The following is a 16715-nucleotide window of genomic DNA, read 5'->3' as shown; positions in this document are numbered from 1 at the left end:
CCTCGTTTGTCTCGGGTGTGTGTTAATGATTACAAGTGATTTGCGAGTATTTCAGGTTATTGATACGATTTTATAATCCGTCTAGCTCTTCAGCGTATGCTTTGCTGGTTGCGCGTGAGTCTAGTGTTGATTTATATAGTACTATCGTGCTTATTTGCTCGTATATGTCGCTAGTGTCTAATGCTACAATAATATTGGCAGTATTGCTATACAAATATCTTTTTCTTTCGTTTTCTACGAATTCAGAGTTTCCTTCTAATGGTGTAATACTTACCTGCGCAGATACTGTTCCGGAAAAGAGGAGTGTCGACCAGGAATGTAAGGTTTTTAACGATTTCCGTGTATCTTTTTGTCTTGGATTAGATAGTATGGAGTACATACTTTATCAATTGTGTATGGGAATAACCATTTCACATCTAATTTATGTTTATTATGATCGTAATGTACTAAAACGGAGTCTCCTTCTTTGAAGACTGATTGAGGTTTTATAATTCTACGGTTTTGGTCGCGCTGATATCGCTGTTTGCTTTTGATCAAGGTTTCGCGAGCGTGTTGGAGTTTAGAGTCCCATTGTCTTTTGCGGAACGTCACCTCGTCTGCGTATGTGCGTTGGGGATTCTTGGATATTGTGGAGGGAAGATTGGCTTGGTGTCCAAATGGCGTGTAACCAGTGGAGTCGTGTATCATCGTGTTATATGAAAGACACACAAAGTTAAGTTGATCGTCCCATGCTTCATCTGAATTTCGCTGTATCGATTTTAACGTGTCGGTTACTACTGCGTGTGTTCGTTCTTGAGATCCGTTACTCTGTGGGTCGAAGGATGTCGTTTTGATATGTTTAATTTTAAACGCGTCTTCGTACTGTTGCATCAAACTAGATATAAAATTCTGTCCGCGGTCGGTTAGTATCTTTTTTGGAGCGGAAAAAATATAAATGTAATGATTCAAGAATGCGTTCCAAATTATTTTCGTTTGCTGAGTCTTTAGTGGCACGAGTATCAAGTATTTTGTGAGTTCGTCATGTATGGATAAAATGTACTGATTGCCTTTCATTGTCTTTTTCAATGGGCCTAATAAGTCCATAGCAATTTTATCGTTTGGTTCGAGGTGCATGTCAGTGATAGAGGGTTCTTCGCGCGGCCTGATGCATGTAGTTTTAGATGTTTGGCAGATGTGACATAATTCTACGTGTTGTTGTATGCGTTTCATTAAATCTAGTACTCTGTGGCGTTCACGAATGCAGTCGTATGTCTTTTGTATACCAGGGTCCTATCAAGTCATGATTTTCTTTTAGTATTTGTTCTATCTCTTCTTCACATAAACTTTGCATTGGTTCGTAAGCAAATTCTATGTCGTCGCGTTGATCATTGAAAAATAAAAGAAATCTTTTTATGTGTGCTTTGTCTTGTGCGTTTAAGTTGTTGTCTCCTATTCCTATCCTTCTATTTGTTTTAAGTATGTTTGATATTTTCTGTAACCATACGGTTTCGTCATATGGGCCTAGTTATGCTTTTGTTAATTGGAAACGGTTGTCTTTGTTAGATGTTAGTTTTAATAATTTTTGTACTTCTTCTTATTTTTCCCAGTCTTTGAATTGTTTTAATAAAACTTCAGTTTGTGTTAACGCGTGCACTCCGGATAGGGCGTCAGCGGCCGCGTTTTCCTTCCCTTTTACGTAATCTATGTCATATTCGTACCCCTCTAATTTTAGTCTCCATCGAATCAATCGGCTAGAGGGGTCTTTGCAGTTATGTAGCCATTTAAGAGCTTGATGATCTATTGGAATTTTGAATTTGCGGCCTAACAGATATTGTCGGATTCTTGGATATTGTGGAGGGCCCATATGATTGGTAAAGGATCTTTTTCAGTTGCGGAATAATTTCGTTCCGATGGATTCAGAGTTCGTGAGATATAAGAACATGGATGTCCGTCCTGTGATAGGATAGCACCTATGACTTCGTCACTGGCGTCTGTCTTTAATGTGAATTGGTTTGTAAAGTCTGGGAATTTTAGTACGGGTGATGAACAGAGTTTGTCTTTTAACGTCTGGAATGCTTCCTGGGTTTTATCTATCCAATGAGATAGTGTCTCTTTCTTTGTAAATTCAGTCAATGGTTTCGCGATTTTAGAAAAGTTTCCAATGAATTTACGGTAATAACCTGCTAGTCCTAAGAAACATTTGATGTCTGTGTCTCTTCGATTAGTTCACGGAGGGTTTTACTTGACTAAATCTTTAAATGTGGAGACTTAATCGTATGTATTTGAATTTTCGATAAGGTTGGTAATTTTGGCTGAGTACTCACCACCATTGATAAAGCATATCGTTGTCGATTTTCCTTCCAGGTAGACTTTGACACTGCCTGTTTTGTGGTTACGTCGTTTTCCTGTTGCAATAAAAGAATATTATTGTCAAGTTTCAGTTGTTGATTCGAGAGTTTAAATTTGAATTTAGATAGGGGTGGCAAACCGAGTATGCCGTCCTCTATAATTGGAAAGTTATCATCTACTACAAGGAATTCTAAAATTTTATCGAATAATTTTATAATGGTGTGTTCGTTAGTCTTAAATTTCGAGTGTCCCATCGAGAATTTTTGTTCTTTTACTGTTTTTGGTTATAATACATGTAAAGATATAAAAGTGATTCGAAAATACAAATAATTTCTTTTGGATTAGGTGTTGGAATTGGTTTTCTAATGGTTGGGATAGGATTATTGGTAGTAGGTCGTTGCTGTTCGGGGAATCGTGATCGTTCATTGGTCTTGGTCGTTCCATTGGTTTTGGTCGTCGACATCGATCTTTCCCGAAGTATCGCTCGATGTCGGCGGCTTTCTTTTTAGCTTCGACGATATTGTATGGTGGATTTGCGAGTAATACTTGACCTATTTCGGTTTTTGGGCTTCGAATGAAACCAGTTACGGAGTCTCCTAAAATTCTATCGTTTATTGCTCGTCTAGTAATTTGATCAGAGTATTCGTTTGTTATACTATATTGTAGCTTATTGAATCCACTGTGGAACCTGATGATATAGCTTTGAACATTTTCGTCGTTACGTTGAATTGTTTCGCGTAGCTGGTCTTGTTGTTGCCTAACGGAGGCTTGGGTGGCTGATTGGTATATTCGCTGATTGGTATATTGCGGATGTCCATTGCGGGTTTACTCGTAATTTTCCCGATCTTGATCATTTTAAGTAAGAGCGGTTGTTCGCCACGCATGACTCGCATTTCGTCTTCGCCGTTTAACTGTGGGATACATGCTATCGCGTCTTTGGCTCGTAAGCTCGGAGAAGCGAAGTGCGGTAAACGGTCTTCATAAGAGTGATGGTTGTCTGCCTCTGGTCGAAGCGGGGCGGATGTCTCTGGCGAGAACAGATTCGTCCATGGTAATAAAGGAGCCTAATTGTGTAGCAACGTCGTGTTCTATTTTTGCTGCACGTCTCTTGTTTTCACTGTCGGCTATCCGTTGTGTCTCTTCTATACGTCGCGTAAGAAGTTCGATTTGCTTATTAAAATTCTCGTTTTGTTTTTGCATCGCGTCGAGTATGGCACGAGTCGAATTATCTATAACTCCGGTTGTAGAAGCGGTATTGATAGTTTCGATTTTGTCTTTTCGTGATGTGGACATCTTTCTGATCGAGCTTATCGAGTCTGAACTATTGTTGCTATTTGAGCTTGAAACGCTTAAGAAACTTGGTTTTCTCGCGCAGTAATGTACAAAGGATTCCAGGTTTTCAGCTTACCGTAGTAGCTATGGCCGTTGAGGAGTCTCTGGGGTGTTTCCTCTGTTTGATTCTAGATTCCGAATCTTATTCGTAGGTTTGCTCTGCGCTGACCGTAGTCGTCTCGTCTAGTTTCACCGTAGTGGAACGTTGAAAGTTGCTGCATGGCTTCATAGTAGCAAAGATTCGCAGTGATCCGCAGATTCTTCCATCTTCAATGATGCGCCTACGCCGAAATCGTGATTTCGTTTACACTGAAGCGAATGAATCCTGGCAGAATCTCCAAAATGTCACGTAAAAAATATTGAACAAGTGATTAAAATGTCACGTTCTTTTATTTTTATTCAATTTGTACAGTAAGTCGTGCTGGCTGGGACTGATTCAGACTGACTTGGACGACTTTGGGGGTAGTATTTATATTCTCTTATTCGTGGGAGTGGGACAAGACCTTGGTTGCACTTGTCATATGTCCGAGGGAACGGGCAGAGAGACACTACCTTGGTGGTCACTCATGACAAGGAGCTTGGAATTTGCTGTCTTATCGCATAGATAGTCGAATTCTTCCGTGACAAGAACATGCATAATCGAATACGAACATAAGGTCCAAATACACTCCGGAAGTGCATGCACACGGAATATGCACACAGGATACGTTATACGAAGTTAAACAATGGTACTGGCCCGTCGACAACCGAAGTCAAGTTTAGCGTACGGTCAAAAGCTGCGTCCGTTGCTGCCGCGCTCATCTACCGCCGGTGGAGTACGTGATGGATAATTTGCCAGAGGCGCAAGTAACAGAATCCCGTCCATTCTCAAACGTCGGCGATGATTATTGTGGGCCTTTCCATATCAAGGAGAAAAGAGATCGCAACCACCGGCAGATCAAAGTATATGTAGCCATCTTTGTATGCCTAGCAGTTAAGGCTGTGCATATTGAGCTCGTTGGCCATTTCACGAGCGAAACCTTCATCGCTCGGCGAGGGTTTTGCTCAACCATTCACTCCGACAACGGCACAAACTGCATTAGTGCAAATAACGAATTACGAGAACTTCATGATCTTCTGTAATCGCACGATCACAAAGGAAAAGTACACGCATTCCTCTTCGATAAGCAAATTAAGTGGTGCTTCATTCCCCTTCATTCCCCGCATTTCAGTGGGCTGTGGGAAGCCGCGATGAAGTCATTCAAACGCCACCTCAGACGCGTCATCGGCAACGAGTTGCGTTTGAACAATTTAACACCCTCATCATCGAAATTGAATGCATCCTTAATTCAAGACCGCTAGCTCCAATATTCATTGACCCAAATGATCTTCTGGTCCTCACTCCCGGCCATTTCCTCATTGGCGATTCATTAGTGAGTTTTCGGGAGCGAGATTTCAGGGACACTCCATCCAACCGACTCCCCTTACGGCTTTTCTTACAAATTTAAATTCGTTCACTGCTTCTGACAAAGCTACATACTCGGCAACTGTTAATGACTTTTTGTTACGCTGCTTCGCTTCTTCGATTTCCAAATAATTGCGTTTCCGAAAAATCTTATTACAAATCCCGTAGTGGATTTTCTATCTACTTTATCTGCAGCCGAATCGGCGTCAATAAAACAATCATTAACTTCAGTATTCAAATTTCTTTTGCAAGTAAATTTTAATTCTCTAGTTAAATACAAGAATTTTAGAATTCTCAATGAATATGTATGACCCCGGTCGTAACTGTTTTGAAATCGACTTAAATAGTTTACACTATAGCTAACGTCTAATCTTGTTCCAGTACTAATATATAGTAAAGCTCCTATAAGATTTCTATATTTTATAACGTCTAAGGCTGATTGTGCGAGTTCTAAACTTAAGTTTTGTTCCATTGGTATAAAATATAGCTTACTATTTTCTATGTTACATTGTCTGGCTAATGACACTATATAGCTACTTTGGTCTAATTTCATTTCACATTTCTTATGATCGTATTCAATGTTTTTCCCTAAGTCTTTACTTCATCTAAGTCTTTCATCGCAAATTTGTTTGACAATTTGTTTTTAATTTCATCAATTTTTCTTTCGTTTTCACATATTTTTGAAGTATTCGTAACGGCACAGGAGTCAAAAGACGAAGCGAGTCGAGAGCGACCCGTGCTGTTGCTTTGCCTCGGGACATTGACTTAGCCTTGACGCATGAAATATAACGGTAAATAAACTCCGGGCAAAACAATGTCGCCGCTACATGCAACCGTCGAATGACGACGAATTTGAATTTTCCGACTCTTTCCCGGCAAGTATAAATAAACGGAAACGATCGCGAGCGATTTAGTATCGAACAGTATCGTAGAGTATCATACAGTATCTACAGAGTATCTCCGAGTATTTATCGAGTTACGCGACAAACATTAACGAGTATTTTTTCCGCGATTTATAATTTGTATTAACGACTCACGTATTCGGCTGTACATTAATTTATTGGTTTATTCGAAATATATTTGACGGGTTGCGACAGCAATATCCCCCTCTAGCTATTTCCCACTATCTACCTTGGACCAATCCTCCACATCTTCAATGACGTTTATTATGTTTAGTTGGGGTATGTTTACTGTTGGGTTTTTTATTTAAGCGCGGAGATATTTTTGTTAATTGCGAAGGGTTCTCGATGGCCAGGTTTAGGCTTGTTCCTTGTTTTACTACGTCCGCGAACTTTAGTTCAGGGGCGTATTTACGGCTTATTTGGGCGATCCGTTCGATTTTTGGATTTTTCGCCTTGTTTATCTTTTCGTTGAGCTTTTTGCGTAGCTCCACGAGTTTTGGGCATCCTTTGTACAACGCAGGATGCTCGAATTTTTTGCAATTTACGAGATAGATTTTGTCTTTGCTTACTGCGTCTTCTTTTTCTATCTTACACTCGCCTGGTCCGTGCGACTCAATGTATTTGACGCAACGGTAGTCGACGTTGCAATTTTGAGCCGTGTGTCTTATCATCTGGCACTTGTGGCATTGTGCTATGTTGTTTTTTTTTTAATTACTTTTTCCCATTTTATCCTGAGGTAGTTAAAACGATTGATTTTTAATAGATTATTTGTGTTGCTTTGGAGGAGGGGGAGGAGATAATTACGTCATCTATTTGTAAAGCTTGTAGGTCTGCGAGTATTTCTGCCTCAGTATAACTATCGCCTAAACCTTTTAGCAAATATGTATGGTGTTTCTCTGATTTGGGTGCGTATGTGTAAAAGGCAGTGTTGGCGGCGAATAATATTTCTTCGGCTTTGTTGTAATCGGGTGGGTGTTGGAGATATAGTACGTGTTTACCTGTGTGAATTCTTTTAATGTGGAAGTGTTTGATATTTAGGGTTTTTTGTATGAGCGTTACCGTATCCTTTAGGTCCTGTAGAGTTATGTTGATTGGGGGTGGCCTGGTTCCCCTTATGTTGGCTGCGGCGTCCGTGTGCTCCTCCGTGGTATGTCTGGTAGGGTTCCCGTTCAGTGTCTGGTCTCCTTGTGGCGTTGCCGGTGAGGGTGGGCCTTTTGAGTTGTTCGATAGAGTTGGCCGCGTTTGCGGCGTTGATTGCTTCGATGGCGAGTTGAGTGTGTCCTCTCGTTTTGCCTCGTAGTACCTCATTCTCTTTTTTTTATTAATTCCACAATTGCATTTTGCGTTGTAGCCTCTTTTGTTGGTCCAGGTTGTAGCTGTGACCTGCTGGTCTCTTGGTATTATAGAATGTCAAATCTATTTTTGATTGGATAGATGTGAATGGGGCGGTTTTTGTAGGCTTCATGGTTTCTTTTCTTTCAGCATTTCTTCCTGGGTGTAGCGCTTTTCTTCGTCTGTGCTTTCCTATTTGTTCTCTAACCCTTTAGCCCTGGTCACCAGATTTGGTTGCAGGTTGAGTTTCTGCGTCTTTTGCGCGGAAAGTCTTATGATGCTGTTAGTGACTTTGGTTGTCTTTTGTGTTATTATTTTTCGTTTAATAATATGGCGGGTTCCGCCTCATCGCTATCGGTTTCATTATCGTTGTCTGCTATTTTTTTATTCGTTATTTTTATTTTTCCTTTATTTATAATGAAGAAAACACGTGCGCTATTTTTCACTTTTCATCACTTCTTTTCCACTTTTTTTTAATCACTGTATGACTGGATAGGTTAACGCGCTGTTAGGATCTACGCCTGGTATGACTGCGCTGCTGTCATGTAAACTTGAGGATTGGATAATGAAATAAAATAGATGAATCGTAACACAACTATTAATTTTGTTTTAGTTAAACTTTATTACGAATTCAGCAATCACAACGGAATACACACTGAATTAACATAAATCACAATTCACTCCAGCCACGTTATGTAAAACTTAGTTACAATGATACCTTAAGTACGTGACTGTTAGAAGGGTAGAGACCGGTCAAGATATATTGACTATTCTAAGGATACAGAATAAGTGAAGTTTTACTGACGATATTGTGCCTGAAGAAAGCTAGGGGTGGGTGTGTCTAAGGACACGGGACTATCAGATTTGTTGATGATAATTTTGGTTAAGGAGGAGAGGGCAGTAGACGCCGTCTCCGATTGGATAATAAGGCGGTTGGTGGACCAGGAAGGGTTTTAGCTGCCCTCGTGAGAAAGTTGCTAACGGAATATACCAGACGTGAGGAAAACCAACTTTCCCGTATCTTCCCGTCGTAAACAATAATTGCAAAGGACACTTGAAATAAAAGATGCTTGATTAGCCTAAGGGATCTTAATTATGAAAATGCCAAAATTTATGATGGGTCCCTAAGACTATTAGGGTACGCGCGAAGAATGTGTAGACATCTGGGTGCCATCCTGCCCGCGGTGTGTGGCCTGGTCTCTGATGTAAATTGACGTTACACAGCCGTCGTCCAACACTAGTTACTGTCGTCCGGTGGTATTTGCTGATTAGTGCCGCCACATAAACATCCAGCGGAATTCATGATTGTTCTATTGTAAAGCTCAGCTGTTTCATTTAACTCGTGAACATAATGTGGGCATGATTCTACGAAAATTTCCTCTTCCCTCATTAGATTGCACATATCTTTGTTATTATATTCTTTTCATTTTTGCATCTTAGCCTCTTTATCTTCTTACCAGTAAGATTTTCAACTTTGTTCATATAATCAAGATACAATTATGAACTTCACCTTTTGATTTCAAAGTATAAATCATTGCGCACTTACTGTAGTCATCTATAAATGTTAAAAAATATTGTGATCCATTGTTACGTTTCACTATTTAAATTTGAAATTGAAAACTATTTGTTTTACTTGAACGATACCTTTTGAGATCTATAATAGAAAATTTCAACCGATACGGTAGTTGCTGCCACCAGAAACAGTCTAAAGGCTGTTTCAATTAGATATTTCATCGTTAAACCAAATACTCGTGGGTGGCGTTAATTAGAATTCAAGGCGACTGGCCAATAGTCTCCACGTTTCGGCTAACCTGCTGTGTGTAGGAATACTAGCACCGGAGATGATTGTTTGGAATAAACAATTATTATTGGCAAGCGTATTTATTTCGTCCAGCTGGATAATGTTGGTATAGATATTTTATGATTTTTATTCGAGAGACTAACCGACAGAATTATTACATAAACGCTCCGATTGGCAGAATGGTAACGAATTATTAATATTAATCAAAATTTGACTAACCTGATGTTGGCCTTCGCTGATGAACGGGCAAGATACCGTCAGGATTTCAATTTTCACCGTGATTGATGTCTGATGAGCGGGCAGGACGCTGGAGTGATTCCGGTTTTCACAATGATTCACACTGCTATAATTTTCTGAGTTTTAAATCTTTATTTAACTTGAAAAGCGCAAGTAACAGTGTGTCGATGCAAACACGTTTAACAATCCGTAATTCGACCCGCAGGTCGCCGATGAATACAATTATTATTATTCGGAGATTTTTCACGCGAGGTAACGATGAACACAATTGTTGATCTTCTCAAACTACTCCACGTAACAACAAAATTAACCAAACGAATCGAAAGAATAAATCTCGTTAACTGAATGAATGAATCTCCGCAAGAATTAACTAAGACTTGAAAAATTGAGACTGAAAAACTAGCTAGAAGCTTGAAACAAATAAACTTTTGAATATTAACTGAAACAAACTGAGTCAACTGACCCTTTTGAATACTAACTGGAAACAAACTGAGCCAGCTACTGTTTGAATTCTAACTGAAACAAACTGAGCCAACTAATAATGAATAATTGTAATTCTAATTGAAACGAACTGAGCCAACTAATAATAATTATTTGATTATCGGGACTGAAACGAACTGAGCCAACTAATAACGGTTATTCTCATTGTTTCTCATATCGTTAATTGGTTGAAAATTCCATAATGTGGATTTCATATATAATTCCCTAGGTTCGTAGAAATCTATACATTTATTTCTTTGTGTTTTAGTGGTTTAATAACGTATATATATGTCGGAGATGGAGAGACACCGGAGCCTTCCGTCGAAACCGGGGAAAAGCCCCTAATATTGCAGTTTGGATTCCACCATAGCCGTAGTTAAACAATCACCATCCTTCAGCCCGATTGTAATTGCCTGCAATCTTTGAGAACGAGTTTGGGTTCGAGGTGACAACCAGTCACCGAACGTAGCCGCGGTCAAGGGACGAACGTTTTATCGGACAAAGTTATGGAAAAAGTCTATAGCCCTCCATAAGGAAGAAATAGTTGTAACGGCACTCGACAGTAAACATACTAACGGTTTCTGTCTCGTGGCCCGGCATACGCAGACCCTATTCTTTTAGTAGGTTGATTGCCGGTTGTCGAGACATATTCGCAAAATATGTTCAGCCAGCCTAATGACTCGTCATAAACCTTAAACCTTAATTAACGAAAATAGGCAAACAGTCTTTTCCGTGAAGGACACTTCCAAAGACTGACCAATTAACAACAACGGCAATTTCCCTCACTCTCCGAACGAAGACTTGTCTCCGCGAATATAAAAGACCTGGTGCCGCTGGAGAGTGGGGCAGTTTTCCTAAACAGCGTCACCGTGAGAGCTTCGAGTACGATTTCATCGACTAAGGTATCATTTCGATAGAGTGCTTACTTCGCGTGCTAACTGAGAGTACCACCTAGGCGTTGCCGACGAGTAAAGAGTAAAAGAGTCCCGTTGACCGCGGATTCGTTATCGGACCTAAGACTATTGTTATTCGCATCGCGAGTACCTAACCGCCGCAGTTTATTTGTTAAACCTCACATCTCCATACTTGTGTCAATAAACTCTGGATCATACCTTGACAATGGCTACTACTGGTGAGAATTCGTTACCTGCCCATACCTCAAATCCTAGTGGCGCCCCGACATCAGAAGTGGGATCCAAGGACTTGTTAACAGCAATGAAACAGCAAATGGATTTCATGCGTGACGTATTTCATACGCTAACAAAGAAAGATGGGGTGGAACTCGAAACATTTTCGCTACCGCTTTTTAACCCTGAACTGGCGGGCGCCGACCCAATGGGGTGGTGCGAGACAGTCAGTAAGCTTATGGGCAACGAGCCCCTACAAGACCGCGAGTTATTTTTCGTCCTAAATCGTGCGATGGGGGGTTCTGCATCGCAGTGGCTTAGGCAAGTTCCGGTCATATTACCTTTCGCACTATGACGGCAAGGAGACGGCAACCTCAACGCTGATAAAGATGTTCGAGGAACCACCAGAGGAGGACGAACCCACGGTAAATTTCGGCAGTCGACTTCGCTCCCTCCTGGCTGCGAGATGGAGTGGTATATCCAACGCCGAATTAATTAACGCTGTCGTCCTCCTCCGACTGACGTCATATGATCAGCGTGTCGAACGGATAGCACTCACGCAAGACGTCCGGACACAGGACCAATTTCCTCGGGAACTGAGAGCTCTCCCTCGTTCGAGGAAGAGGCCGTTACCCTTGGCAAATGATCCGCCGACAGAACCTGAAGCTAAACGGAGCAGGCCATCAAACTCCCAGACTAGGTGTTATCACTGTGAAACCCCCGGGCATAAGGCGATGGAGTGCCGCAAGAAGATGCAGACCGAAAAGCAGAAGGAGTCAAGGCGTCGGGAAGGGAGCCGACCAGCCACATCATCCAAGGTGTTTTGCTTAAGGTGCCGTGCGGACGGCCATATCGCACCCAATTGTCCGTTACGGGAGGAGAAGAAAAGCGGTCACAACAAGGAACGGCGAGTCGATTCCTGCGTGGTGGAGGCTTCAACCGGAAAATTAACTCACCTGGGTGAGTCGTTCCCATTTTGGTTCGATTCTGGAGCCGAGTGCTCATTAATTAAGGAATCCACTGCCTCGAAATTTTCTGGCAAAAGAACCACCGATGTAGTAGTGATGCGAGGGAAAGGAAATACGTGTGTTAAGAGTACGTCTCAGATTTTGTCCACTGTGTGTATCAACGGTTTTACGTTGGAGATAGCTTTTCACGTTCTCGCTGATAAATACTTGAAATACGATATCATGATCGGTCGCGAAATTTTAAGTCAGGGCTTCGATGTGCATATCACGCGCACTAGTCTCGATATTTGCAAAACGAAGGTAGTCAATATCTGTGATAGGACCGTCGAAAAAGAGATCGATCTCAATGAAGTAGACACTGAGGTAATTGGTAGTGATAAAGGCCGATTGATTTCTATTCTAGAAAAGTTTAAAAACTCATTCATCACGGGTTTTCCGCGTACACGCGTAAACACAGGCCAGTTAGAAATAAGGCTAAGCGACCCCAACGTCACCGTCCAAAGAAGCCCATACAGACTTAGCGAGGAAGAGCGTAGGACGGTACAAGAAAGAATCGGTGAACTAATTAAAGCTAACATCATAAGACCTAGTAATTCGCCATTTGCGAGCCCGATGTTGCTCGTGAAAAAAAAAGACGGCTCAGATAGACTGTGCGTGGATTTCCTCTATCCTCTACCCCTTATCGCAGATCAAATCGCGAGATTGCAGAACGCGAAATACTTTATTAGCCTGGATATGGCCAGCGGGTTTCATCAGATTCCCATATATCCCAATTCAACGGAGTATACCGCGTTCGTTACACCCGACGGACAATATGAGTATGTAACGATGCCGCTCGGATTGAAAAATGCGCCGTCCGTTTCTCAGAGGGCCATTCTCAATGCCTTAGGCGACCTCGCTCATTCATACGTCGTTGTTTATCTAGACGACGTCCTAATTATTGCCGACTCTGTAGACCAAGCTTTAGAAAGACTGAACAATGTATTAGATACCCTTGTGAAAGCCGGATTTCCGTTCAATTTCGCGAAGTGTTCCTTCTTGAGGACGTCGGTACTTTATTTGGGGTACGTGATTCATAATTTTTTTTACCACGTGACCGTACTTTCCACAGCCATGGCACTTTATGCCCCTTTTTTCGGTTTTCAAAACATTCAACCTTTTCCTATCACTTTCACTCTGGCTACGCGTTTCCCACATTGTAATTTTATTTTTTAATATTCACAAGTTCGATCCCTTCCTTTCAATGAGTCGATTAAATCACCAATACAGCTCAATGAGTCTGGTAGTTTTGTTCAGCATGTGGTTGAGTTCTTCACGTTCACTTACGTTTGCACCAGCACTCTTCAATTCATTTATAGTTTTTTCAAATGCTGTGAAAAATAAATTTGATTCTACAAAATCTTTCAACCTCTCAATGACCAATTGAGAGGTACAAAAAAGGGCAAAGCGCCCATTGAGTGGTCGGAGCAATCCGAATCTAGTTTTCGCGAGTCGAAACGCGCCCTCGCTATCACCACGATGTTAGCGCCCCCGATACCTGGCGCGCCCATTGGCCTCGCGATGGACGCATCCGTCTACGCACAAGCAGCGGTCCCGCAGCAATGCGTTATCGAAACTTGGCAGCCGTTGGGTCTCCTTACAAAACCCTTGAACTCCGCACAGCAAAAGTATAGCGCGTACGACCGCGAGCTATTCGCTATATCAACCGCGTTCAAACGATTTCGACACGCCATAGAGAGGAGAAATTTCACCATCTCTACAGATCATAACCCTCTTACATATGCGTTCAACCAAAACCCCGACAAGTGCTTGCAGCGACAATTCCGACACTTGGATTATATCGGACAAATCACCACCGACATCCGGTACGTAAAGGGGCTCGACAATAACGTGGCCAACGATCTGTCACGCATCGAAGCGATAGGAAATTGCGTGTATCACCACACTCTCACCGGCGCGCAAGAAAGCGACGACGAATTACGCGACATCGTTAACACCGGCACATGCGCTTTACGATTAACGAAAATACGTTTCCTTGATCACAGCGTAGAAATATATTGCGATGTATCAGGAAACATTGTACGACCGTACGTAGCGAAATCCTTGCGGCGTGACACATTTAATCCATGGACTTTCCCATTCTGGGATACACGCCACCCAAAAACTGGTGACAACGCGTTTCGTCTGGCCGTCCATAAACAAGGATTACCGGAAAGACCATGGACACGGTAATGTATCCCATGCCAACGATGCAAAGACACCAGGCACGTATCAACAGGTTGATTCTAACACATACACGTGGACATCATCGTGATGCAATATTCACAAGGCTTCCGATACTGTCTAACGTGCTTGGACCGTTTTTCGCGTTGGCCTGAAGCCATTCCCATAGCCGATATGGAAGCGGCAACCGTCGCCGCGGCCCTCCGAAATACATGGATAGCTCGTTTCGGCGCACCTCTAACAATAACGACCGACCAAGGACGCCAATTCAAATCGCAACTGTTCAAGGAATTATGCCGTTGCTCGGCGACAAGCATATACGCACAACGGCCTATCATCTCGCGTCTAATGGGTTGGTAGAGCGCCTACACAGACAACTAAAGGCAGCGATTAAGTGTCACGACACGAGCAACTGGATCGAAATTCTCCCAATCGTTTTATTAGGAAAGCGAACCGCGATAATGGAAGATCTTAGCGCAACTGCGGCTGAAATGGTTTACGAAACAAGCATACGACTATCGGCGGAATTCTTCTTGCCAACAGAGCTGCAGGCCAATGCGGTACCGGCTTAAAGAAGGGATAAAGAACGTCAGGCCACAACCGGACACGCGTCATGGTGAAAAGAAAATATTCATTTTTAAAGAATTAGAATCCTCGCCTTGCGTTTTCTTGCGCAATGGCACGATAGGTGACCGTTTACAGCCTCAGTTCGGCGGACCCTTTAAAGTCATAAAAAGGGATAACAAAAATTACACCATCAAAATAAACAATCGCGACGTAACGGTCTCCATCGACCGACTAAAACCTGCGTTTGTTATACCGGACGATTTAGATGAAAAAAGCACCGAATCTAGTAACATACTGATTCCCGTAGGTCAAACGAACGCCTGCGATGAAATCGGCACAAACAACAACGATCAAACCGCGGAAGAAAACATCAGGAACAGGTACGTTACGAGATCCGGACGAAGAGTCTGTTTTCCTGACTGGTATCAGGTAGGTATCGGATAAAAAAGAAGCCGTAAATTGTCAGACACAGGATGTATCGACAATTTCTAAAAGTAACAACGACAGGGAAATACTCGGTTTAACTTAATAGAAACGTTATCACTGGTAGGGGGTAATGTAGCGGCTCATGATTTAGAGGACAAATCAAATCATGTTGTTGTTTTGCCGTGGAGTATCAAGACCGTTCGAATACAAGTAATGTAAGAACAAATAATCTCCGGGCAAAACAATGTCGCCGCTACATGGAACTCGTCGAATGAAGACGAATTTGAACATTCCGACACTCCCCTGACCAGTACAAATAAACTGAAGCGATTGAGGGCGAGAGAGAATATAGTACATATCAAGCGAGTATTGACAGAGATCTATAGGGCTAACGGGTATCTCCGTGATAAATTATATCGAGTATCTGTTTCGGATTACTTCTCGTTCTCATTATTTCCCACTATCTACCCTTGGCCAAGCCTCCACAGTCTCCAAACTTTAAACGCGTTACTAAACTACTTCTTTCGAGTTGGCGTGCACAATATCTCGAGTTCCAATAAACCGATTTATTTGAAGTTTGGTGTGAATGTTCCCTATACATCCTCTATCGCCTGAACCTAGCTGGGATGAAAATTCTTAATTTTCCTATTTTTGAATAATTCTGAAATGCCAAAAAAACATGCCAAAAAGGAAACTTTTTCTTCAAAATATTTCTGACTTTTTCAAGATTCAGGCTATCAATAATCAAGATGGCGGCAAACAGAACGGACACGTGTACGTCGCTCCGTAGGCATAACCGAAATATCTGGGTTAATTAAAGAATTCGGGCGGAAAAGTGCATGAAAGTGAAGTTCTAGTGCTCTGGAATGAGTGAGAATATAAGGAATAGTGGAGCTCGCTGGAATAAAAGCGAGAGAAGTGATAGAAATTGCTGTGTGTGAAAAGTGAGGTTAGGGACAGAGCGGAGATCATCTTGGGTCGCGCGACCGAAGCGCCAGCGTGCGGGCTACCTGGGTAACCAAGGAATGGTGGAGAGCGCCTTCGTGGAGTGCCAGTTAAGACTCCCCTCGTCGAATAGTGATAGTGACTTTACGAGGTGATGTTTACCCTCCGCGGACTGAGCATCGTCAGCGGGCAGGATTCGTTGGATTTTCACTAACCGAGGCAAAGAAGGAGAGCACAGGCCACGGTGAATTTTTAGAAATATCCGGATATCAGTCATACGATTGGCGATTTTACGACGACATTGGCATGTTTATTAGGATACGAATTGCATACACTCGGAAGGATACAGTATGATTATACGACGACCGGCTACGTCAACGGACATTCCCTTTCATACATACATACATATATATATATATATATAAAACAATATGGACAAGTTTTATAAGGTAAATAAACTTACGGCTCAGGGGGTTTCGGAGCTTCCAGGCTCCGTCGGTGATTCGAGTAGCGTCCCAGGCTCGACCCGACGGTCACCCAGCGACTGGACGAACGGCGAGGGGATGGTCGATCCCAGGGCCTCCCCTCGTTCGGTAAACACGA

The 16715-nt window shown here is 42.2% G+C and overlaps 1 protein-coding gene across 1 annotated transcript in view; it reads left to right on the top strand.

Annotated features, from left to right (window-relative positions):
• The first annotated feature begins 10975 nt into the window (after positions 1 to 10975).
• Positions 10976 to 16715, top strand: part of LOC126926578 (uncharacterized) — a 29940-nt gene continuing 24200 nt past the window's right edge. Inside the window, exons 1-3 of the mRNA XM_050742945.1 lie at positions 10976 to 11199; positions 11297 to 13001; positions 14718 to 15121. Coding sequence (XP_050598902.1) covers positions 10976 to 11199; positions 11297 to 13001; positions 14718 to 15121 — 2333 coding nt within the window. The remainder of the gene's footprint in view (positions 11200 to 11296; positions 13002 to 14717; positions 15122 to 16715) is intronic.

Source organism: Bombus affinis, chromosome 18 (genome assembly GCF_024516045.1).
Source record: "Bombus affinis isolate iyBomAffi1 chromosome 18, iyBomAffi1.2, whole genome shotgun sequence".
In the NCBI taxonomy this organism is placed as follows: domain Eukaryota; kingdom Metazoa; phylum Arthropoda; class Insecta; order Hymenoptera; family Apidae; genus Bombus; species Bombus affinis.
The sequence above is the reverse complement of the archived record's forward strand: the minus strand, read 5'-3'. Positions and strand labels throughout refer to the sequence as shown.